Raw genomic sequence first — 24623 nt, 5'->3', positions numbered from 1 at the left:
AAACATAGAAAATAGGTGCAGGAGTAGGCCATTCGGCCCTTCGAGCCGGCACCGCCATTCAATATGACCATGGCTGATCATCCAACTCACCTCTCTGGCCCAGTGAAATGGCCACTCGTACCCCAACCCCCTCTGGCCCAGTGAGGAGACCACCCCCCACCCCCACACCCTCTGGCCCAGTGAGATGACCACTCACCCCCTCTGGCCCAGTGAGATGGCCACTCACACCCCCACCCCCTCTGGCCCAGTGAGATGACCACTCACACCCCCACACCCTCTGGCCCAGTGAGGTGACCACTCACACCCCACCCCCTCTGGCCCAGTGAGATGGCCACTCACACCCCCAGCCCCCTCTGGCGCAGTGAGGTGACCGATGAAGGACAGCCCCATCCCACAGTTCCTGTCCCACACCCTGCAGCTACTCACGCATGACGGAGAGGTAGGCATCGACTCGCGCGGCGGCTCCCCCACCCCGTTGCTGGCGGTGCAGGCGTACCAGCCGCTGTCCAGTGCAGTCGCCCCCCGCAGCAGCAGCTTCCCGTCCGACCGCACGGACACTCGGTGACGCATGTCTCTGTGGGCGCAGGGCGACAGAGGCAGACAGGAGAGAGGGTGAACAGCACAACTGACCAACTCCACAATCAGGGCCGAAGACAGACACAAAAGGCTGGAGTAACTCAGCGGGTCAGACAGCATCTCTCGAGAAAGGGATAGGTGACATTTTGGGTCGAGGCCCTTCTTCAGATAGTCCCTTCCTACACACTCTGACTGCACCAGGGCTATTCAAACCCCTGGGACTGGAACTGGGCGTGGTGCACCCGTGTGGTCTGACCCAGGGATATGGAGATGGGAACCAGGTTACGATGCTGCTAGTGTAGTCTGATTCATCACATCAGTGGCCTGGATGAGTGTCAGTCGTAGGGTTGTGCAGTGTCAGAGGCTGCAAATGCAACCCCTGTTTAAGTATCTAAATGGGCTGCTCCTCACATCTTGGCTGCAATTCAGTCCCATGCTGCTGACCTTTTGTCACCCAGTGTAGAGGTGGTGAGGAGGTCGGCTTGCTCCTGGGTCATTCACGGGTCGAGGGTCCTGCTGTCACTCACTGCCTGTCCCTTGCCCAGAGTTACGAGGGGCGGCTGTTGTCCACAGGGGATTTAGAGGCCTTCTGGGAACAGCAGGCACAGCTGGGATCTGAGTGCATCTTAATGTGTTCATGTGTAGGGGGGAACTGCAGATGCTGGTTTAAACTGAAGACAGACACAACAAGCTGGAGTAACTCAGCAGGGTCTGACAGCATCTCTGGAGAAAAGGAATAGGTGACATTTCGGGTCAAGTCCCTTCTTCATGTTTAGGAAAGAAATGCAGATGCTGGTTTAAATCAAAGGTAGACACAAAATGCTGGAGTAACTCAGCGGGACAGGCAGCATCTCTCGAGAGATGGAATCGGTGACGTTTCGGGTCGAGACCCATCTTTAGACTTCACCCTTCTTCATGTGTTCCTTTGATACTTTGCTCACATATACTCTTTGTTTGAGTTGAGGATTGTTTAGAGTTGTGTATTAGTTTAGTTTAGTTTGTAGACACAGCGCGGAAACAGGCCCTTCGGCCCCTCGTGTCTGCATAGACCAACGGTCCCCATACACTAGCACTACTCAACACACTATGGACAATTTACAATCTTTACCGTGGCCAATTAGCCTACAAACCTGTGTGTCTTTAGAATGTGAGAGAAAACCGGAGCAACTTGGAGAAAACCTACACGATCACACAGAGAACGAACAAACTCCGTACAGAAAGCACCTGCAGTCAGGATCGAACCTGGGTCTCTGGTGCCCTGAAGCAGCAACTCTACCCATTGCTGCACTGTGTCGCCTTAGTTGCCCTTTACCCACTGGAGCTGCCGTGGTGACTGACCTGATGTATTGAACGTTGACCCTGTGCTTTGACCAGGTGTATGTAACGTTGGAGGGATAGGCGTCTGCCTCACACTCGAACTCCACGTCCTGGGTCATGTTGATGGTGGCGTTTTGGGGCGCTTGCAAAATGACTGGTGGTCCTGTGGCACACAGCAAGATCCAAAATTAACATCTGCCCAGCAGCTCCCTACCTCCCCAGATGTTTTAGTTTATTTTAGTTTCGAGATAAGCGTGGAAACAGGCCCTCTGGCTCACTGAGTCCTCGCTAACCAGCGATCACCAGTATACTCATCCTAGAACACATACCAAACCCAGCTGTAGATGTTGGTTGAAAACATCTGGTTGACAATGACAGATGTTCAATGGTGCGCACATATATCCAGATGTTCTCCCAGATGTTTTAGCCTCATGACGGCCCATCCCACGGCCCTGCTTTAGTTCTCACTGGAATTTTCTAGATGTTCAACTCACCAGGTGTTCTCCATCCCGACCCTTCAGGCCAACACAGGCTGATTCCTGCCGACATCCAGATGTTTGCAGCTGCTTCTGTTTGTGACCTGATGTTTGTGACCTCTCTCCAGATGTTTCTCGATAGTCTGCCCCAGATGTTACCCAGTTACCGAAAGCTCGGCTACTTATTTCATGCTATTTCCTGATGTTCTATGCACTCCTCCCACCAGGCACCACATCTGTGGGGTACCCCTGACTCCAATGGGGAGAGGCGGAGGGGGGGGGGAGAGGGAGTACATACCTATCACGCGAAGGCTGGTGCTGTGTTTGATGCTCCCCTGGTCACTGGCGGCTTCACACGTGTACAGACCCCGGCTCCAGACCCCTGTGGATGGGATCTCCAGCACCCCACCACTCACCTATGGGTAAGAGAAAGGAGTCGGGGTTACAATGGGCCAAGCGTCACAGAGCTGCCCACCTACCCATAGACCCCCTCCTGCACACACACCTACCCCACCTCACACCCCCTTCCCCACCCCCACCCCCCCCCCCCCAACCATTCCACCACTCCCACCCCTATCCCCCCCAGACAGGAGTTCCCATGGCGACTCCTGTATCGTCAGGGCCCAACAGATGTTGACAGGTAACCCCTGCACCTCTGTCTCCAGATGATCCCCAGGAAGTTGGGGCTTGCACCCTGACAGAGGAGCGTGTGGGTGGGTGCGGGGAGCAGGTGAGTAGAGCCAGATCCCACTGGTGGTAGGGGAGGGGGGTTGGGGGATGCTGACCATTCAGTTCACCAGAGGGCTGGCAGGGTGATGCCCCTGCAGCGGGCAGCACGTTTAACAGGGGTGCGGAGTGAGGGGGGTGGGGTCATCACGGTCTTCAAACCTAGTACGTGCTCCCTGCGCCCCACCCCCTCCCACTCCAACCAAAATCCCCCACCCCCCACACCGCCCCTGATCCCGAGCCACTGACCTGGACCCGCTCCCTGGGTGACCGGGCATCTCCTGCTGGCATCTCTCTCCTGTCCTTCGACCACCTCACCACCGGCTCCGGCACTCCGTCCACCTGGCACACCCAACACCACCGACTCACCCAGTCCCACCTCCAGCACAGCGGGCGGGGTGCTCCGGAGAGACGGGGGGGCTGGAGAGAATGGGGTAGGGGGAGGGGGAGGGGTGGCACAGAGAGAGGGGCAAGGGTCAGAAACAGTGACAGAGTGTCCAAAGCACATCCCCACTCCCCCACGGTGTCGGTGGACACTGCGAGGTCCATTTCAAGGGGCACCCAGGCATGGACATAACCCCACAAAGGAGGCGGCAGTCGGCTCGGGCAGAGCCCTCTCCGTGACCCATGAATGGCCAGCTTGGCCAGGCCCAGGCATCTAGTGATTTACCCGCTCTCCTTCACACTGGGTGACCAAAGATGAAGAAGGTGGGACTAATGTAGGAGCAGCCTCTTCCAATACTCAACAAGGGCTGCAGCCTCACACACTCCATGTATCCGTGGAGCACAGACTCCTCCAGCTCACAGAGGTGGCAGGTGGCTGTGAATTAGCTCAATAATCACTTACGGGGACCTTCTCGGTGTAACACCCTCCACCACAAGGGAAGGATCCCATCACTTTCCACACCGAGTCCCCAGGGAGTACTGGGGGAAGAATGTGAGAAACAGCGGGCAGTCTGGAAAGAAGGGGGGGGGGGGGGGGGGGGGGGGAGAGAGAGATAGATGGGACCGAGGGAGCTCCTCTGGGAACCCTCGTCACCGCTGAATGTGAAAGCAGACTGCCACGGTGTGTCTGACCCCTGGGGATACCAAGCTGCCCACAGGGGGTGGAGTTTATCCTCAATAAGGATGGGGAAATAGTAATTTAATATTCAGTATTTAAGAATATTTGTTTTATTTTGTATTATGGCGGTGGGTTTTTATATTTTTGTACTGTGCCTATCATTTTTTGTAAATAGTTGATTAAATTTTTTTTTGGTTAAAATATATATTTTTTAAGTGTAGGGGGAGCTTCACTGACTCGGTGCCTGACCCTTGCCCTGGGAGTGTGTGGGGTGACAGAGACTCACTGGTGACGGATAGGTGGACCCAGCTGCCGTTGTGATCTCCCTGTGGGTTTGTGAGGAAGAGCAGCCGACACTGGTACCAGCCCTCGTCCTCCCGCCTCACGGGCTCCACGCACAGCGACGCCCCCTTCTGTAACCTCAGCCGACCTGCGGGAGATTGGGTGACAGGTCACAGCAAACCACGACCCCCAATATAACTGGACAACACATTGCTCCCCAGGCACTAACGTCCTATCCCCCCTGTCCGACTCCCTCTCCCAGCCATCCCCTACATGCACCCCCTCTCACCCTCCATCACTTTACCTCACTCACTGCCTCAGTCTGTATCTTACCCCTCTCTCTCTCTCCCCCTCTACTCTTTCTCTTTTACAGAACAAGGGGTCACAGTTTAAGGACAAGGGGGAAATCTTTTAGGACCGAGATGAGGAAAACATTTTTCACACAGAGAGTGGTGAATCTCTAGAATTCTCTGCCACAAAAGGTAGTTGAGGCCAGTTCATTGGCTATATTTAAGAGGGAGTTAGATGTGGCCCTTGTGGCTAAAGAGATCAGGGGGTATGGAGAGAAGGCAGGTACAGGATACTGAGTTGGATGATCAGCCATGATCATATTGAATGGCGGTGCATGCTCGAAGGGCCGAATGGCCTACTCCTGCACCTATTTTCTATGTTTCTACTCTTTCCCTCCCCTTCACAATCTCACTATCTCTACCACGCCCCTACCACACCCCGCCCCCCCCACCCACCCACCACCTCTCCCTCCCTGACTGCCCACTGTCTGTCACACTATCTCCCCACCACTGAAGGACGTGTACAGAAGGGCTGGCAACTCTCCATGTACACGCAGTACCAGGGACAAGACTCAGGCCCACGATCTATGTGACCAAACAATGACCATATCACAGCACCCGTGTGGAGAGGAACACCGCATGTGAGGCTTGCTCCAAGAACACCATGACAGAGCATGGAATTTATCAATCCTCGCTCTCAGGGGGATATCTGCTGGCTGGAGTCTCTCAGTCTGTACACTGACTATCCACTCTTCCTCTGCCCCCGCGGTCCTTACTCTGGAGCTGCACCTACCCAGATAAGCAGCATCAATCCGCGGAGGGTGTATTCCGAGCTTGAGGAAGACGGGGAGCACATGGTTGCGGGATACCCACTCCACCACGGTGGTGGTGACATCGCCCCGGTGCTGCTTGGCGCTGCCCTGCCGATGCTGTTCAGAGATGTCCCGCCGCTGGCGAGGCTGACATTCCAGGACCGCTGACCCGCCCTCTCTAACACGCACCGTCACCAGCGGGGACTGTTCCTCCAGCAACCCTGTAATGGAGAGCGGGGACGAGGGAACGAAGGAAGGAGGGAGTAACAGGGGGGGACATAGTGAATGAGATAGAGAGGGCAGGGAAAGGGGAGTGATGATGAGGAGGGAATAAAGAAGGAGAGGGAGCAGGGCAGTGACAGAGAGTGGATAGAGAGAGAACTATCATAGAACTGAGGATAACCGGGCCTACTTGTTGATGGGCTTGGGTACAGAGTGGAGCCTAGGCCTACGCTGGGCACCAGCCTGGACCCTGAGTGAGCAGCCTGGACCCACATCGGGGCAACAGTGCTCACAGGCTGCTGAGCAGGTGTTTAGGTCCGGGTAGGGCTGGGCCTGGCTACTGCTCCCCATGGCCAGGGCTGGCTGGGGATATCAGCCATGACATCTCACCCAGGATGCCGTGGCCTGTCTCCACACAGGGGCAGCTTGAAAGGCATCTTCCTGGAGGTCAGGAGGGAGGATGGCTCGCGGTAGTGGAGCCAGGGCTAACACTGGCCCAGTTGGCAAGCTGGGCTCCATCCATATTGACAGCTGGTTAATATCAATAATGGCCAACACTCTCACGGTGCCTCCCGCCCTGTCCCTCTCCCTCTCAATGCCCCTGTGATTTACAGTCTGACCCGCGCCCCTGGAGTGTGTGACGGGACAGTGTAGAGGGAGTGGTCCACTGATATGAGAGGGCGATGGGGAAAGAAGCCTCTCCAAACCCCTCTGAATATGTGCCACCCTCAGGTCCCCCCCCCCCCCCCCCCACCCCACCACCCACCCCCAGGAATGATCCACACAGTTCCTACCTGTAGACAAGCTGGAGGGAGCGCATACCACCACAAGGAGGCAGATGAGACGGCTGAACCTCATTGCACCATGGATGGAGAGCCAGGGAGATGATGGAGACTGGGGCAGTCTGATGGTGAAAGGGTGGGTGGCTGTGGGAGGGAAAGGGGATGAGGGAGAGAGGTTGGGGGCAGAGAGTGGGAACTATTGGAGAGAGGGGGGGGGGCTGAGAGCTGAAGGAGATGGGAAGGAAGGACTGAGAGGGGACAGAGGGAGGGAGGGAGAGACGGGCTGAGGAAGGGGGTACTCCTGTTGTTAGTGCAGACTGAGCAGAGGCTGATCCGATGAGACACAGGGCCTGACCCACATCTCCCTGGGTTGGAGAATCTCCATCTGGTGCAAACGCTGGGCTCGCACACACCCCCTTCACAGCACAGACTGCAACTGCCCCAGACCCTCCCTTCCCTGCCCTCCCTTGTCACCTCCTTTCTCTCGCTACCCTCGCTCCCTCCTCCCTGTTATCACACTCCCTTCCCCTCTCCCACTCGCTCCTCCCCTATCTTATGTCTCCCTCACTTTTCCTCCCCCCTCTCTACCTCTCCCCTTTCCCTCCCCTTTTCCTTTAACCTACAAACTTCAAGCATAAACTCCCCTTACTTGTGTCCCTTTGGGATCTCTCCTCTCTCCCTACTTCTCAACACTCTCCCACTTGTCTCAGTCTCTCACTTTCTGTCACTCTCTTTCTCCCTCACTCTCTCTCTCCACATCCCACTCTTTCAATCTTCTCTCTTTCTTTCTCACTTTTTACTCCTTTTCTTTGTTTCTTTCTGCACCCTCTCTCTCTCTGTCTCTCACCCCCCCTCTTATTTTAACCCCCCACTCACTCTGCCCCCTCCACCCGCTCCCCCACCCTGTGCCGTCGTTGGATGCTGTGATCAGTGCTGCTCTCCCCACAGGCCCGCTACAACAATAGACCACTGTCCCACCACCCCCTCCTCCTGCACTGGGCCTCTGGGAGGGACCTGGGACCCGTTGCCAGGGGAGACGGCCACAGGCACTCGGCACACAGGACAGATGGCCTGGAGCTCCTCCCACACTCCCCTCCAGAAACCCACTATCTCTCAATCCCCCCCTGAACCACCGCCTCTCTGAGCCCACTCCCTGAACATCCCCTCACACAACTCACTCTCTCAATCCCCCCTAAACCCCACTCTCTGAACCCACTCCCTGGACCCCCTTTCTGAACCCCCCCCCCTCCATGAACCCTCCTCACACAACTCACTCTCACGCAACTACCCCTACCCCCCCACCTCTGAAATCCCCTCTGAACCACCCCTCTCACTCTGTAATCATCCCTCCCCTCTGAATCCCCCTTCTCCTCTCTTACCCTCCATTCTCTCCCCCTCCCTTGCCCACTCCCCCTCATTCTACTCTACATCCTCCCTAATATCTCTCCCCTTCTCTACTCTCTCCACTTCCCTCCTCGCTTTCTCTTTCCGCTCTCTCCTCTCTTTATCCCTCTCACCCTCTCCTCCTTCCACCTCTCTCCAACCCCCCCCCCCACCCTCTCTCATCTCCTCCCTCCGTCACTCTCTCCCCCATCTCTTTCACTCTCCTCCCACCATCTCCACCTTCAGCCCTCTCCCCAACAACACTCTGCTCCCTACCCTCTTTCTTTAACCTCTCTCACCCTCACTACCCCACCCACCGTTCTCCCCCACCCCCACACTCTCTCTCTCCCCCCCCCCCCCCTCTCTTTCTCCCCCCCCCCCTTCTCTCTCCCCCTCTCTTCCCCCCCCCCCCCCCCTCTCTCTCCCGCCCCCTCCCTCCACCCTCTGACCACACTGGTCCATCCCATGATCACCCCCCTCCCCCGACCCCCACGATCTAAATATCAGTGTGGAAGAAATGCACATCTCTCGTTGAAGGTTTGTAATTCTATACTTTTTTTTATTTAAAATATTTGCAAAAACAACACCCATTATTAACCTCCCCCCCCCCCCCAAACACAAACAGCCCCAGAAATACAATACAAGACCCCCTTAACGTGGGTGGGGCAGAGGTGCAGACACAGCAAACGACCAATCACAGCGCTGCTTAATATACACGTGAAAACTTCCAGCCAATGGCAGCTCTGCTTCTTCAAGACACACGTAGACATCCACTTAATATTGGTAGTTATATGTATATATTTATAACGTATATGTGTATAATTCCAGCCAATCATGTCAAACCTTGCAGAAAAGGAGTAAGATGGGTGGTAGGGGCAGTACAACGGCCTACAGCAAGACAGTGTGTTCACACAACTATGGGGCAATTGACCAAATGGGAAGGTGGCCATCTTGACAAGCTGGAAGACTGGCTATGGAGGTGCCTCTCTGTGGTCATCAGCCGGGGTGGGGATGGGGGGAGTGTGTTGGTGGGCGATAGGGGAGACCATGCAAATATATAATTGCCCTCAAACTCCAAGGTGTGTCCTCCAGGCAACGGGTCAGGCAGTGCACCTCGCAAATATCAGGCCAGCAACAGCGCGGGTCATACACAGAGTGACCCGCCCTCCACAACGCCCCGTCACACACTCGCAGGCTAGGACTATTCGGGAGTTTGCAGTCACCCTGCCCCGATGTTGCTGCCACTGGCCGGCCCCTCCTGCTACCCCTCCCCTCATTTCCACCTCATCTCTTACAAATAAATCGTTTTAACGGAAGGATATTAAACCAATAACTAGACTGAACAGTGATCGTGGTTACGACAGTAAGTTATAATCAGGCTGTGCGCGAGGCGTAAGTTTGAGCAAACTCTGGCGGTGCGTGTGGTGGGGGTGGGGGTGTTGTGGGTGAGACTCTCCCCCGGCGGGTTCCCAGTGACTCCCGCGGACGCGCTCTCCTCACCCCGCCGGGACCTCCACGACCCACCCTCTCCCCCTCGCTCATCCACTAAATGAAATACTCCTTCTTCTCATCCGAGCTGGAGTGGCCCACCTCGGCGTTGATGATGGCCGTATCTGCATCCGGAGCATCGTCCAGCCCCTTGGCCTCGTGCGTCAGGTACGTGCCTGTGGTCAAAGGAGACAAGGGTCAGCCAGGGACCCAGGGAGTGAGGGGCCGAGCACAGTCAGGCACTCTGGACAAGGGAGGTTGGGATCACGATGATGGAGAGGAAATCGAGGAGGCAGTTATGGCGACGGGAAATGGGGCGGGAGGGAGAATTAGGCAGGAAGTGAATGTTGCCTGGTTTTCAACAACTAAGTTACAGAGAAAAGGTTGAATAAGTTAGGTCTTTATTCTCTGGAGCGCAGAAGGTTAAGGGGGGACCTGATAGAGGTCTTTAAAATGATGAGAGGGATAGACAGAGTTGATGTGGACAAGCTTTTCCCTTTGAGAATAGGGAAGATTCAAACAAGAGGACATGACTTCAGAATTAAGGGACAGAAGTTTAGGGGTAATATGAGGGGGAACTTCTTTACGCAGAGAGTGGCGGCGGTGTGGAATGAGCTCCCAGTGGAAGTGGTGGAGGCAGGTTCATTGGTATCATTTAAAAATAAATTGGATAGGCATATGGATGAGAAGGGAATGGAGGGTTATGGTATGAGTGCAGGCAGGTGGGACTAAGGGGGGAAAAAAATTTGTTCGGCATGGACTTGTAGGGCCGAGATGGCCTGTTTCCGTGCTGTAATTGTTATATGGTTATATGGTTAAGTGGGGCGGAGCGGGGGATGGGCGGAGGGGAGAGGGTGGAGGGGTGGGTAGAGTGGTAGGGCAGTGGGGGTAGGGCAGTGGGGGTAGGGAAATGGGCGGAGGGTAGCGGGGGTGGTAGGGCAGGAGTGGGGCGGAGGAGAGGGGCGGAGGGGGGTGGGGGAGGGAGGGCAGTAGGGCAGTGAGGCGGAGGGGAGATGGGCGGAGGGGAAATGGGCGGAGGGGAGTGGGGTGGGGGGGGACAGTGGGGCGGAGGAGAGATGGGCGGAGGGGGGGGATGGGCGGAGGGGGTGGGGCGGAGGGCAGTGGGGCGGAGGGCAGTGGGGCAGAGGGGAGGGGAGCGGGGCGGAGAGGAGTGGAGTGGGACAGGGCAGGGGGATGTGTTGGGGGGGGGGGGCGGGCAGGTGGAAGCAGTATTTACCCTTGTGCCGTATCAGGTAGCGGACGAGGACGATGAAGAGACAGAGAGCGATGAAGACGATTACGGCCACGATGCCACCGATGACGGCGTGATCGATGCTGGACTGGGTCAGCTGTGACAGAGGGTCTGGCGACACAGATACAAATCCGCAAGCAGGTTCCACAGGTGCGGCAGACCGACATAATATCAGCAATGTACCCTCCCCCTCCCCCACACCGCCCCTCCCACAGCGCGGCGCTCCCTCACCGCCACTTCCACAGTGTGGGAACATTTCCTGCCAATGGGGACGAGAATCTGTCACACGCCCCTGGCCGTTTCTTATGGCTCCTGTCTCCACCCCCCCGTCTCAGCTCAGTGAATGAACTCTCCCCTGCCCATGACCATGGACCATCTCCTTCCCTTCTCAGAACCTTCCCTTCCCGGATTCGACCCTTCCCTCCACTCCACTCCACCCCCACCCCCACGCCGGGTTCCTCCCCTCTCCTGCCCATCCCTCTCCTCCCCTCCCCTCATCTCAACCCAGGATCCTCTCCTCCCATCCATCCCCTTTCTTCACTCTGGGATCCTCCCCTCCCCTTCCCTCCTGTCACCCTGGGCCCACACCCTCACAGCTGGACCCTGCCCTCCACTCTCCCCTGGATCACTCCCCTCAGCCTAGATACCCTCCCTTCCCCTCGTCTACCCCCCCCCCCCCATGCTGTAAACCCCACTTTTAGACCAATGTTGACCGTAAGCCCCCCCACACACACACACACACACACACTCACTGTGTGTGGGAGGTGGAGAGACAGAGGAGAGAAGGGTGTTGAAAGAAAGTGGGGTAAAGGGAGAGAGGAGTGGGAGAGACACCAAGAGAGGCGTAGAAAGAGCAAGCGAGAGAGGCAGGGTGGGGGAGGTGTAGAGTGAGTGAGGAATGTAGAAAGAGGAGGGTGTGCCGAAGTGGAGAGTGAGTGGGCAACTGTACCTGTGTCCGAGCTTGTGGTGGAGTCTGATGGCCACAGCGATGAGTGGGGGGGGGGAGAGGGAGGGGGTTGGGGAGCATTGGGGAGAGGATGGTGGAGGGGGAGAGAGTGGGGGGGGGGAGAGTGGGGGGGATAGGGGGAGGAGGGACAAGGGGAGTGAGGGAGGGAGAGGGGGAGTGAGGGGAGAGAGAGGTGAAGGGAGGGGGAGTAAGGGGGATGAGTGAGGGAGAGGAGAGTGAATGAGGGAGAGGGAGAGGGGAGGGGAGTGAGGGAGAGGGGAGTGAGGGGGGGGGAGTGAACAATATGAACAGAGAAATGCAGACAATGATTGGATGAAAGCAACATGACCGACGCTACGGAAACCAGTCTGGGGGTCCCCGACACAGAGACCAGTCTGTGCAACGAAGACCGGGGACCTAGACCCACGGGGGGAAGGGGAGAGGGCCAGGAGGGGGGGGGAGGATTAAAGGCGGGGAAGGGGAGGGGTTAGGTGGATGGGGGAGAAGATGGTGAGAGTGGTGGGGTGAGGGGAGGAGGAGGAGGGTGAGGAATGGGGGGGGGGGGGGGGGGAAGAAGGGATAGGTAGTCGGAGGAGAGGGGGAGGTGAGGGAGGAGAGGAAGAGGGAAGGATGAGGGTGATGGGAGATGGAGATGGAGGGGAGGATGGGGGAGGGAGATGGGGGGGGGGAACGGGGTGAAGGAAGGGGAGGGAGCGTCCTCTGGCCGGCAGGGACTGGGCTACAGGTAGCCCACGGTTGAATGGCCAGAGGTTGCCGTGTAGTCTGTGAGCTGCCCCCACCCTGGTACAATACCCACACCACCACACACCAGCAGCCCTGCCCCCACCCTGGTGCAAACCCACACTCTGTCACTGCCGATCAGGCCTAGTGGGAGCTGGAGAGGCCACTCAGCCCTACCCACCTGTTCCTCCTCACTCCCCCTCAGGATGAATCCCCCCTCTCACCCACCCAGTCAAGACCCCTCATGATTTGGTATGTCTATCACATGCGTGTGAGGCTGCCTCTGCACTGTCCGATCACACACTCCCAGGGCACAGGTCAGACACAGAGTGAAGCTCCCTCCAGTCTACACTGTCCCTTCATACACTGTCTGTGTACACGTTGACACCTGTCCCACAGCCAACAGTGGCCTGTTGTGTGACCCACATTTCCTTATTGTTACCTTTTTCCATATCTTTCATTCATTTCTCCTTCGTATCGTCTGTATCTTTCTTTCCCCTTTCCCCACGACCCTCAGTCTGAAGAAGGGTCCCGACCTGAAACGTCACCCACTCCTTCTCTCCACAGATACTGCCTGACCCGCTGAGCTACACCAGCATTTAAGGTCTGTGTTCGGTTTAACCCAACATCTGCAGTTCCATCCTCTCACTACACTGCCACTGGCTCTGCTCCCTTTTGCACCAAGGTGTTACAGGCCCCAAGCACACTCACCTCTAGACTTGCAGGAGAATTGCACTAACCCAACAGAATTGGTCGCCTGGCTCCAGCTGTGTTGATGGGCTGACATTATTTGGAGAATTTCTAATTTAGTTTACAGATGCAGCATGGAAACAGGCCCTTCAGCCCACAGTGTCCGTGTTCACCCATTCACATAGGTTCCATGTTATCCCACTATCTCTTCCATTACCTAACCCCAGGGGGATTTACAGAGGGCCAATTCATTTTTGGGAGGTGGGAGGAAACCGGATCTGCGAGAGGAAACCCACTCGGTCACAGAGAGAACATGCAGACTCCACACAGGCAGCACCCGAGGTTAGGATTGAACCAGTGTCAGGCGCTGAGAGGCAGCAGAACTACCTGCTGCACCACTGTGCCATACTCAAGGAGCAGCAATCCCACCCCCCACCCCCCCATTGCACTCCTTTCAGCCAATCAGCACCAGGCGACCAGTCCCGTGTCTATACCCCTGGCCACAAGAGGCAGCCCCTTGTCCAGCTGCCCTGGGGGAGGGGGGGGGGGGGGGGGGTGGGGGGGTGAGGGGGGAGAAGCAGAGGGGTGTGGAGGCTCCTACCGTGCCTGGATGGGGTCAGGGAGACGTTGACGGGAGCAGGGGGAGAGGCGGGGGCCAAATCCAGGGGGTCTCCTGCGATTGGACGAGAGAGAAGACACACACGCGTGACACACATGACGTGGAGGTCAGACACGTGATGATGCTCGGCAGGGCCACACGTTCACGGCAATGAAACAAACAGCTGATGCTTGAGGCTGCTGGTTCCTTCAGCATCTCCCCGATCGACAACCCCCCCCCCCCCCCCCTCATGATCCCGGGATTTGACGAGATGACCTCTCGTTCTCAGCTCCAGCGAGCCCCAGCACGCTCCGGTCAACCACTGCTCGACAGATCACCCCTTCAACCCGGGATCAGCCCGCTCAGCCTTCCCTGCTGTCCCCAACATGTGGACCCCCCCCCCCTCCACTGCAAGAAGGAGAGCAGCAGTGTGTGCACTGAGTCCTAAGTGTGGTCCCAACACAGGCAGCACCCGAGGTTAAGATTGAACCAGTGTCAGGCGCGGAGAGGCAGCAGAACTACCTGCTATCCTGAAGGAGCAGCAATGGTCCCTTGTCCTGACACTAATCCACTCTTACCCACCCTCCCTCAGTAATAAAGACCATCACACCCCCCTGCCCCGGGAGTGACTCGCTGCCCCCAACACAAGTGGACCCCCCTGCAATAAGGAGAGCAGCAGCATGCACCACCCCCGGGGGAGGGGGAGGAGGTTGGGGAATGGGTGATCAATGGGATTGATGAGGTGGCTGTTTGTGAAAGGGACGGAGATCAGAATGAAATCCAGATGTGAAACCAGGATGAAGTTGCTGTTTGGGTGGGGAGTCGAGGGGAGAAGCGGGGAGTTGTAAAAACGGGGAGAGTGGGCAGAGCCCTGGGGGGGGGGGGGTGGGAGGGGGGGGGGGGGATGTGGGGTCACCTGTACCCAACACACAGGAGGACAGCACGGGGGCAGCGAGTCCACTCCGGGCAGGGGTGTGATGGTCTTTATTGCAGAGGGAGGGGGGTAAGAGTGGTAGTACAGTGGACAGGGTGTTGGTGAGACCTCACCTGGACCACGGTGCACACTGCTGCTCTCCCTATTGCAAGGGGGGGTCCACAGATAAAGAGAGAAAATGGAGAGAGGGAGAGAGAGAGCGAGAGAGGGAAAATTGAGGGAGAGAGAACATTGAGAGAAATGGAGATAGAAAAATGGGGAGCGAGATAAAGATAGAGAGAGGGTGAGGGAGTGAGATAAGGGAGGGGCCAGCAGAGGCAGGTGCGATGTTGGGGGCAAGGGAGGAGGTGAGAGGGATAGGACAGAGGGGGAGGGGGTGGTAGAGGAAATGGGGAGGTGTTGTAACAGAGGGGAGGGACAGTGATGGAGGGAGTAGGCGAGGGGGTTTCGGAGGTGGATGTGGAGGGGAGTGAGGGAGGGGTAGGGGAGGTGTGACAGAGGGGAGGGAGGCAATGGATGGGAGAGGGGAGAATGGTTACGGAGGGGGAGGGGCAGTGATGGAGGGGAGGGATGGTTGTGATTAAGGGGAGGGGGATGATGGATGGGGCTGGGCTGGGGGCGAGGGAAAGACCAGAAGAGAAGAAAAAAGATGTGAGAAAGGGGTGTGTGCATTTGTGAGGGAACAGGGAAGCTGCAGATGGAGAGGGAGTGAGGACGGCAGGCAGACAGACAGACAGACAGACAGACAGGTGGAGGAGGAGAGGCCTCCATGCTTGGCTCTGTCTACGCTGCGATGTGACACAGCCTGTCCCCAGGGTGTGGGCCGTCAGTGTGGTTGGGGGGACTAACTCACCGTGCACTCTCAGAGAGTAGTTCTTGGCACCAGTTCCAATGATGTTCTTGGCCACACACTGATAGACTCCAGCATCGGTCTTGTTCAGGTAAGTGAAGGACAGGTTCTCGTGCCTCACCACCGCTCGCTCCGACAACTCCCCGTTAAACCGCAGCCAGTTGAAGTAGCTGGGCCTGGGGCAGGGGAGAGAGTATCTATGTCACCAACACTGCACCCAACAACACACACAGTTACAGCGACCTTATACACTGTCCCGTCACACACTCCCAGGGCATGAGTTAGAGGAGCAACCCAACCTTGTGGCTGCTCCCTGCCTTGTGGCTGCACTTCACTCCCACCATCCTCATCTTTGGACACCCAGTGTGTAGGGGACAGGGTGGAGCTGATGTCCAGGTTGGGTTGCGCCTAGGTCTGGCCTTCCCTGAGTCATGGCGCTAGGTTGAATAGGGCTTCGCCCGAGCCGGCTGCCTGCCCCTTTTCGCGGGGTTATGTCAGCCCCCGGGCAGCACTAGAGAGGGACACCCGGGCACCCTTGGGGACTTCTGGGACCGCTGGGCACCGCGGGGGGTGGAATGAATCCCTGACAAGGATGGTGATATACACTACTTAGTTGTTTAGTGTTCAGTATTTAAGAATATTTGTTTTAATTGAATTAGTGGTGGGTTGATTGATATTGTTTTGTATTGTTCATTTTATTGTAAATAACTGATTACATTTATTTTTGGGGAAAAAAATCCATCCTCATCTTTGGATACCTTTTGCTTGGGGGGGGGGGGGGTAGAACTGCAGATGTCCTGGTTGGTTGTATCACAGAGGTGGAATCTGAAGAAGGGTCTCAACCCAAAATGTCACACATTCCTTCTCTCCAGAGATGCTGCCTGTCCCGCTGAGTAATGCCCGTCCCACTTAGGAAACCCCTGGAGACTTTGCGCCTCACCCAAGGTTTCCGTGTGGTTCCCGGAGGTTTTTGTCAGTCTCCCTACTTGCTTCCACTACCTGCAACCTCCAGGAACTGCACGGAAACCTTGGGTGGGGCACAACGTCTCCATTTGGGTTTCCTAAGAGGGACAGGGACATTACTCCAGCATTTTGTGTCTACCTTCGATGCCCTGGTTGGGTTGCTCCTGGGCCTGGCCAAGTTGGTCATCGGCGAGTCACGGCGCCATGCGGAAGAGGGCGTTGCCCAGCCGGCTGCCTGCAGCTTTTAAAGGGTTACATCCAAGCCTGGGTGGTACTTGTGAAAGAATACGCGGTGTCCACGGGCACCCTGGGGGATTTCTGGGACCGCTGGGCACCACGGGGGGGTGGAATGTATCCGTGACGAGGATTGTGACATAGTTATCTAATATTCAGTTTGCAAGAATATTTGTTTTACTTTGAGTTACGGTGGTGGGTTTGTTTGTATTTTGTATTCTACAAATTATTCTAAATATATGTTTGAAGGAAAAAAACATTGTCCCGTCGCATGGATGGGAGGGAGGAGCACGCGATGTCCATGGGGACTGTGGAGGCCTTCTGTGAACGCTGGTCACCACAGGAGGTTGAATATATTATAGATTAAAATGTTAATATTTTAATTTGATAATTTTGTTTAAGTGTTTTTTAAATTGCTCGAGCTTTTTCCGGGTCTACGTCCGTGCCCGCCTGTCCCTGGAGAGGGAACACGAGGTGTCCATGGGGACTTTGGAGGCATTCCGTGAATGCTGGTCGCCGTTGGAGGTCGAGTGTTTTGTTGATAAGGTTGACGTTATATTATTTTGATGATCGTTTGTTTGTAAACTGTCAACAGAGGCAGTCTTTGATTGTGTTAATACTCTATGTTTATTTTATTTTTTTGAATAAAAGTAGTTTCATAATTTTAAAAAAAGGGCACCAGTCAGTTTAGTTTATTATTGTCACGTGTACCGAGGTACAGCGAAAAGCGTTTGTTGTGGTGCTATCCAGTCAGTGAAAAGACCATGCACGATTAAAATCAAGCCGTCCACAGTGTACACATACAGGATAAAGGGTTTAACATTTAGTGCAAGATAAAGTCCGATACAATATACTTCGAAGGTCTCCAATGAGGAAGATGGGAGATCAGGACCACTCTATAGCTGGTAAGAGGTCGGTTCAGTTTCCTGATAACAACTGGGAAGAAATTGTCCCTGTCTGGAGGTATGTGTATTCACACTTCTGTTCCTCTTGCCTGATGGGAGAGGGGAGAAGAGGGAGTGACCGGGGTGAGACTGGTCTTTGATTATGCTGTGACCTTGCCAAGCCAATGTGAAGTGTAGATGGCATCAATGGAAGGGAGGTTGGTTTGTGTGATGGTCCACAACTCTCTGCAATTTCTTGTGGTATTGGATGGAGCTGTCGCAAACTGTGCTGTGATGCATCCCGATAAAATGATTCCTACAGCGCATCTGTAGACGTCGGTGACAGCTGTTGGGGACATGCTAAACTTCCTAAGCCATCTACAGAAGTACAGACATTGGTTTGCTTTCTCCAGAGATGCTGCCTGACCTGCTGAGTTACTCCAGCATGTCGTGTCTCTCTTCTAGTATGTACTAAAGCACCTTGTTAAGGAACAAGAAGGGGTGTGGGGGGTGGTGGGTGGTGAAAGCCTGCACGCGCTCCATACTCACTCGGGATTGCCTTTTCCATAACAGTGCAGCATGAACTCCTCGCCCTCCTCGGGAACTTCCTTGGATGCCTCGATCACCACTTCGGGAGAATCTGTGGATGAGGGAGAGAGCGATCACTGTCCCTGTGCCAGGCGGGCACAGCGGCACCACATGCCTCCACCACAGCTTCCCAGCCCCCCTCTCCAGGATCCAAACCCAACCTCCTCTCTGTCCCAAAGGCCAGGGGATGGGGGCAATGGCGATTGTGGCTCTCAGAGTCGTGGGGGGGGGAAGCAATGGTGATTGTGGGTCTCAGGGTCATGGGTGAATCGGTGAATCTCTTGTCACTAACATCCAGTATGATTCACCCCCAATCTGTCCAAAGGAAGCGGTGTGGGCAGTGGGAGTGAATGGACACAGCTAGCTCAGATCCATTGGGAGGAGGGGAACGGTGTGGATGAACGGGTAGGGGTGGGGTCTGTGGGGAGAGGCTGGCGTCTGTTGAGATGGAGTTTGTGTGGGTGAACGAGAAAGGGGTCAATGCGGGTGAACTGGATGTGCTGGTGTCCATTGTGAGGAGGTGGGGTACTTTAAAAGGGGGATGGCTCCATTGGGATCTGTTGGGAGTGTGTTTGAGCCTCTGGGAGTACGGAGGGATGATGCCCCCCTCCCTCTCCTCCTCCCCCCCACCCCCATCCGCCCCCCCCATGCGGACACTCACAGTGGACCTCGATTCTCTGCTGGGCGGTGTAGACATTGTCCTGCAGGGCACGGTGGTTGACGGCACACTCTATGACAGCACCGTTGTCCTTCCGCCACACCGTCAGATTCACCACGTTGCTGAGAGCGTAGGCCCGTTGGTCAGCGATGTCTGACTCGTATGTTTGGCCTGGGGGGGGCGGGGTTCAGAGGGAGGGATGAAGGGGGGAGACACGAGGAGATGTCGGATGAGGGAAGGGGGTGTGTGGGTCGAAAGGAAGGGTGACGGGGAGGGGTAGAGGAAGGGGGAGAGGTGGAGGTGAGAGGGGAGATTGAGGGGGAGGAGAGAGGTGAGGGCGAAGAGGGGAGCGGTAAGTCACAGGGGAGCGAGGAAAGGAGGGTGTAGGGGGTAGAGAGGGAGGGATAGAGCGGGGAGGGAATGGGGAGGAAGAGATGGCGAGGGAGAGAGAAGAGAGAGGGAGTGGGCACGGGGTTGAGGGTGTAAGGAAGGGACAAGGAAAGGATTAAGATGGGCAGATGGGGGGGAGGAGTGGAGGAAATAGAGGGAGAGTGAGGGAGAGGAAAACAGATGGAGAAGGAGATGGGTAGAGAGAAGTAGAGGGGGACAGAGGGAGAAGGGTAGGGGAGTGAGAGAAGGGGAGAGGTGAGATAAAAGGAAAGGGGGTGAGAGAGAAAGAGAGGAGTAAGAGACGGTGGAATTGAGGGATATTGGGAGAAACCAAAGAGGAGGGAGAGAGGCAGATGGACAGATCACATTCTCCCCACCTCCCGGTCCCCACCCCCTACTTCCTCATCCCCCACCTCCACCTCTCTGCCCCTCCCACCTCCAAACTCCCCGCACCTCTTTGCCCACCCCCTCCAGTTGCAGACATACGTCTCATCGCCCCCCCTGGGCAGACCCAGCGTGAGGGGTGGGGACAGGGTCAGGGTCAGGGGTCAGGGTCGTGCCAACACCTACCTTCCATCACGTCACTGCCCTTCAACCAACGGATGGTGGGCAGGGGTTTAGTGCCCGACGTGTTACACATCAGCGTGATGGTGCGGCCCTCCACGATCGGCCCAATGTAGCCCGAAATCTCCGGCTTCTTGGGAGCAGCTGATGTAGACAAAGACTAGACCGTCACACACTCCCGGGGCACGGGCCAGACACAGAGTGAAGCTCCCTCCCTACACTACCCCGTCACACACTCCCAGAGCACGGGTTTCCCAACGTCCCGGGAGAGGGAACACGCGGTGTCCACGGGGACTGGAGGCCTCCCGTGAACACTGGTCGCCGCGGGAGGTCGACTGTATTACTGATGAGGATGATGTTATTTTAAAATCGATGACTGTTGTTTTATAAACTGCCACAAAGACAGTTTTGATCGTGTTACCCATTTGTGTGTTTGTTTTTGTTTTCTGAATAAAAGTATTTGTATACTTTTTTTTAAAAAGGAGCACGGGTTTCTCCATCTCAGGGCCCTGCCGAGATACCCGTGGACAGAGCAGAGCACTCTCGCTGTGGTCATCTCCCGGCAAGGTACTTTCTCCACCAGACGCGTGACCTTCAGGAGCACACGTGGTTCCTGTTTAGTTTTCAACATGACCTATTAAACGCCTTCAGCCGGCGTGCTTCCCCTCAGGGGGAGGAGGTGTTGTAGCCGCGAGGGGTTGTACACAGCCATGTCGTGTAATAGCTTTGCATGTCGGGTCACTGACACGCCAGCCGCTTGTCACTCTGTGGCTTGGAGGAGTGTGTGTACTGTGTGTACATGGAGTGTGTGTACTGTGTGTACATGGAGTGTGTGTACTGTGTGTACATGGAGTGTGTGTGTACTGTGTGTACATGGAGTGTGATAGGTTACTTCTCCTCTGGTTTTTGCTGCATTTCAGCAACACGCTCATGCGCTTTAGTTACCCTCATGGCGGTTTGGAGGGGGAGGGTCAGTGCGGGGGGGGGGGGGGGGGGGGTCTCCCTGATGGTTTGATCCTGGACCTGACCAAGGTGGCCATTGTCCGGATCCAGGGGTTGGGCAGTGAGGTCTCGACCCAGATCGACTGCCCGCCCATCTTCCGGGCTTACGTTCGTCTCCGTGGAGGGGGAACACGCGGTATTCACTGGGGTATTCACGGGGAATTCCGTGAACGCTGGTCACCACGGGGGCTCGACGTCATTTGGTGGCCGTTGTTTACAAACTGCACGGACAGCAGTTTTGATGAATGTGAAAAACCATGATAATTGTGACTCTTGTTGAGGAAAGGACGAGGGCCGAGGTGAGATGGAGAGCGGGGGGTGGGGGGAGGGGGAAGGGTTCCTTACCGAGAACAACCACCTTGGCCACTGCGGTGCGGACGGGCATGGTGAAGATGGAGCAGGTGTAGTCCCCCTCGTCTCGTAGGGTCATGTTGCTGATGCTGATGGCCAGCTCGTGTCGGGAGTAGTAGACCAAGGCGATGCGATTATCCCGCAGCGCTGCACGACACGATCCATCACTTAAACGGCGATCTCTCCATCACCACCACCCCCCACAGCCCTGCTCCTCCACACAACGGTAACGGCAGAACTAGCACCTCCCGGCCCAGTGGAACAGGCTGGAGGGAGAGGCAGAATGGCCTCCTCCTGGCCCCATGGAACAGCCCAGGGTCTGGGCCCAGAGGAGCAGAGTCTGGAACACACTGCCTGGGTGGGGGTGGCCCAGGGTGAACGCAGTCGGCCTCACCCCCCACCCGGATCGCTCATCCCCAACCACCCCACCCGTATGCTCCACACACACCAGCCCACCCCACCCTCATCTCCTTCCCCACCTGTATCTTATCCCCACCCCCACCTACATCCACCCTCCCCACACAACCATAACCCCCACCCCACACCCCTCCCAACCTCACCTGCATCTCCCATTCACATCTCAACCCACTCTACAACACTGCCATGTTGATCCTCGCCCCCAGCCACCGCCAACCCGCCTGCTCTCTCACCACCATGCTGATTCCGCCCCACCCCCACCTTTCTTATCGTCGAAGAAGAGGGTCTGCTGGGCGGGGTTGGACCACTGGAGTGAGGAGTTGTCGTTCTCCTGCACGGGTGCAGCGCAGGGTCACAATGCCCCCCTCCTGCACCAGCTCATCCTTCGTCACAGGGAACAGACCATCCGCATCTGGGGGCACAGGACACGAGGGTCAGCTCCAACTGGGGGGGGGGGGAGGTGGAGGTGGGAGACGAGGGGGAACAGAGGGTCAGGGGGCAGGAGGAGAGAGAGGGGGGGAGAGAGCGTGTGGGGAGAGACTGGGGGAAGGAGAGAGAGGAGGGGGAGAGGGGGGGGGCGAGTGGTGGGGCGTAGGGTGGAAAAGGGAGATGGGGGAGAGAGGGACGAGGGGAAGGGGCGAGGGATAAGCGGGAGAGGAAGAGGAGAGGAGACGTGGAAGGGATAGATAGAGGGGTGAGGAGAGGGAGGAGAGGCAGGTAGAGAGGAGAGAGGGGAGGAGAGAGAGGGGGGGAGAGGGGATTGAGGGTGGGTGGGGATTGTGTGAGCTTACTGTCTGGTGTCACCACCTTACAGCAGTAACCCCATTCACAGGCACCCACACACTTTCTGATGCAGCCTCTCTCTCACACACACCCTCTCTCTCTCACACAGTCTCCTTACACATTGTCTATTTGTCAATCCAATCCAATCCAATCCAACTTTATTTGTTAAGCACTTTAAGACAACCAATGTTGACCAAAGTGCTGTACAGAAGAATAAACAAGACATCATAAACAGACAACATAACAGAACATAACATAACAGCTCACATAAAGCGCAAAAATTACATATGAAATACAACAATAAATTAAAAGACATAAAACATGAGTAAAAATAATAACCACACAATAAAGCAATCAAAATAAGAAATTAAATCAATAATAAAAAAGTAGGTGAGATGGGTTTAAGAAGTGATTTAAAAACAGACAGAGAAGAGGCCTGTTTAATGAGGAGAGGCAGATTGTTCCATAATTTGGGTGCCGACACAGCAAAGGAGTCCCCTCTGAGCTTCGAGCTTAGTTTTAGACTCACTCAGGAAGCAGGAGAGCTGATTTATCTGAGGGATTGAGACGGGGTATAAGGGTGTATTGTGTAGAGCAGGGCAAGACAGTCTATCTGTGTCACCACCTCTACAGCAGTAACCCCATTCACAGGCACTCACACACTCTCTGATGCAGCCTCTCTCTCACACACACTCTCTCTCTCTCACACAGTCTCCTTACACATTGTCTATTTGTCAATCCAATCCAATCCAATCCAACTTTATTTGTTAAGCACTTTAAGACAACCAATGTTGACCAAAGAGCTGTACAGAAGAATAAACAAGACATCATAAACAGACAACATAACAGAATATAACATAACAGCTCACATAAAGCGCAAAAATTACATATGAAATACAACAATAAATTAAAAGACATAAAACATGAGTAAAAATAATAACCACGCAATAAAGCAATCAAAATAAGAAATTAAATCAAGTAAATAAAGATGACATCTTACTGGGTATCAAAGGCCAGGGAGAAGAGATGGGTTTTAAGAAGTGATTTAAAAACAGACAGAGAAGAGGCCTGTTTAATGTGGAGAGGCAGATCGTTCCATAATTTGGGTGCCGACACAGCAAAGGCACGGTCCCCTCTGAGCTTCCGCTTAGTTTTAGACTCACTCAGGAGCAGCTGATTATCTGACCTGAGAGAGCGGGCGGGTGTATAAGGGTGTAGAAGCTCAGATAGGTAGGGCAGGGCAAGACAGTCTATCTGTCTCACACAGTCTCTCCCTTTCATGGTTTCTCTTTCATAAACACACTCACACACACTCTCTCACACACACACACGGTCTCTCTCACAGTCTCTATCTCACCTAGTCTCTCTCTCTCTCTCTCTCTCTCTCTCTCTTTCTCTCACACACACACACACACACACACAGTCTCTCTCTCACACTCGCTCACACACACCCAGTCTCTCACACTCACATGTCTCTCACTCTCCATCCTCACAGATTCTCTCATACATGTACACACATTCTCTCTCACATGCATAGTTGTATCTATAACAGTCTCTCTCCATCATTCACACGTGTCCCTCTCACAGTCTCTCTCACACAAACCCACAAACACACAGTTTCACACACACACACAGTCTCACACACACACACACAGTCTCACACACACACACAGTCTCACACACACACACACACAGTCTCACACACACACACAGTCTCACGCACACACACAGTTTCACACACACACACAGTCTCACACACAGTCTGTGTGTATATCTGAGATGGACTGAAAGACAGAGAGGGGCTGTGGGAGAGAGTAACCACATGTGAGAGTGACTGTGTATGAGACGGACTGTGAGTTGGACTGTGTGTGTGAGAGATTGTGTATGTGTGAGAGAAGTGTGTGTGTGGGACTGTTTGTTTGTGAGAGACTGTGTGTGAGTCACAGATACGCATTTCTCTGACACACACACTCCCTCCCTAACACACACATACACAAACACAACCACCCTATAGCACACACAATGCCCTCTCACACAGAGTCCCTTCTAAACACACACACAATCCCTTTCTAGCACACACACACAGTGCGCTAACACACACACACACACCCTTTAACACACACAATCTCCCATGAGCGCGCACACACACAATCCCTCTGTAACACACAGACACACAATCCCTCTCTAACACAAGCACATGCAAAATCCACCTCTAATAAACACACATAAAATCCCCTTCTAACAAAACCAAACACACACATTCCCTTTCTAACACACACACAATCCCTCTCTAGCACACACACAATGTGCCTCCAACACACAGTCCTCTCTAACACATATACACAATTTCCCTGCAACAGA

At 55.2% G+C, this 24623-nt stretch overlaps 2 protein-coding genes across 2 annotated transcripts; both read right to left on the bottom strand.

Moving 5' to 3' along the window:
• Window positions 1-432: 432 nt before the first annotated feature.
• LOC129708713 (protein turtle homolog A-like) lies at window positions 433-7013 on the bottom strand. Its single transcript, XM_055654656.1, has 7 exons — window positions 6559-7013; window positions 5524-5763; window positions 4445-4588; window positions 3345-3515; window positions 2668-2785; window positions 1915-2056; window positions 433-574 (listed from the first exon to the last, which is right to left on the bottom strand). Exons 1-5 carry the CDS (start codon window positions 6620-6622, stop codon window positions 2721-2723), a joined length of 684 nt encoding a protein of 227 aa, XP_055510631.1. The 5' UTR covers window positions 6623-7013; the 3' UTR covers window positions 433-574; window positions 1915-2056; window positions 2668-2720.
• A 1453-nt stretch (window positions 7014-8466) lies between these two features.
• On the bottom strand, window positions 8467-23749 carry LOC129708540 (cell adhesion molecule 2-like). Its single transcript, XM_055654340.1, is given in 12 exon segments — window positions 8467-9593; window positions 10655-10780; window positions 11619-11642; window positions 13648-13719; window positions 15432-15604; window positions 18059-18149; window positions 18759-18926; window positions 19716-19853; window positions 21057-21209; window positions 21741-21819; window positions 21821-21891; window positions 23743-23749. Coding segments are annotated over 12 exon segments (1221 nt in total). The 3' UTR covers window positions 8467-9474.
• Window positions 23750-24623: the final 874 nt, after the last annotated feature.

This window comes from Leucoraja erinacea, chromosome 24, assembly GCF_028641065.1.
Source record: "Leucoraja erinacea ecotype New England chromosome 24, Leri_hhj_1, whole genome shotgun sequence".
Taxonomy (NCBI): domain Eukaryota; kingdom Metazoa; phylum Chordata; class Chondrichthyes; order Rajiformes; family Rajidae; genus Leucoraja; species Leucoraja erinaceus.
This window is presented reverse-complemented; position numbering and strand designations above follow the sequence as displayed.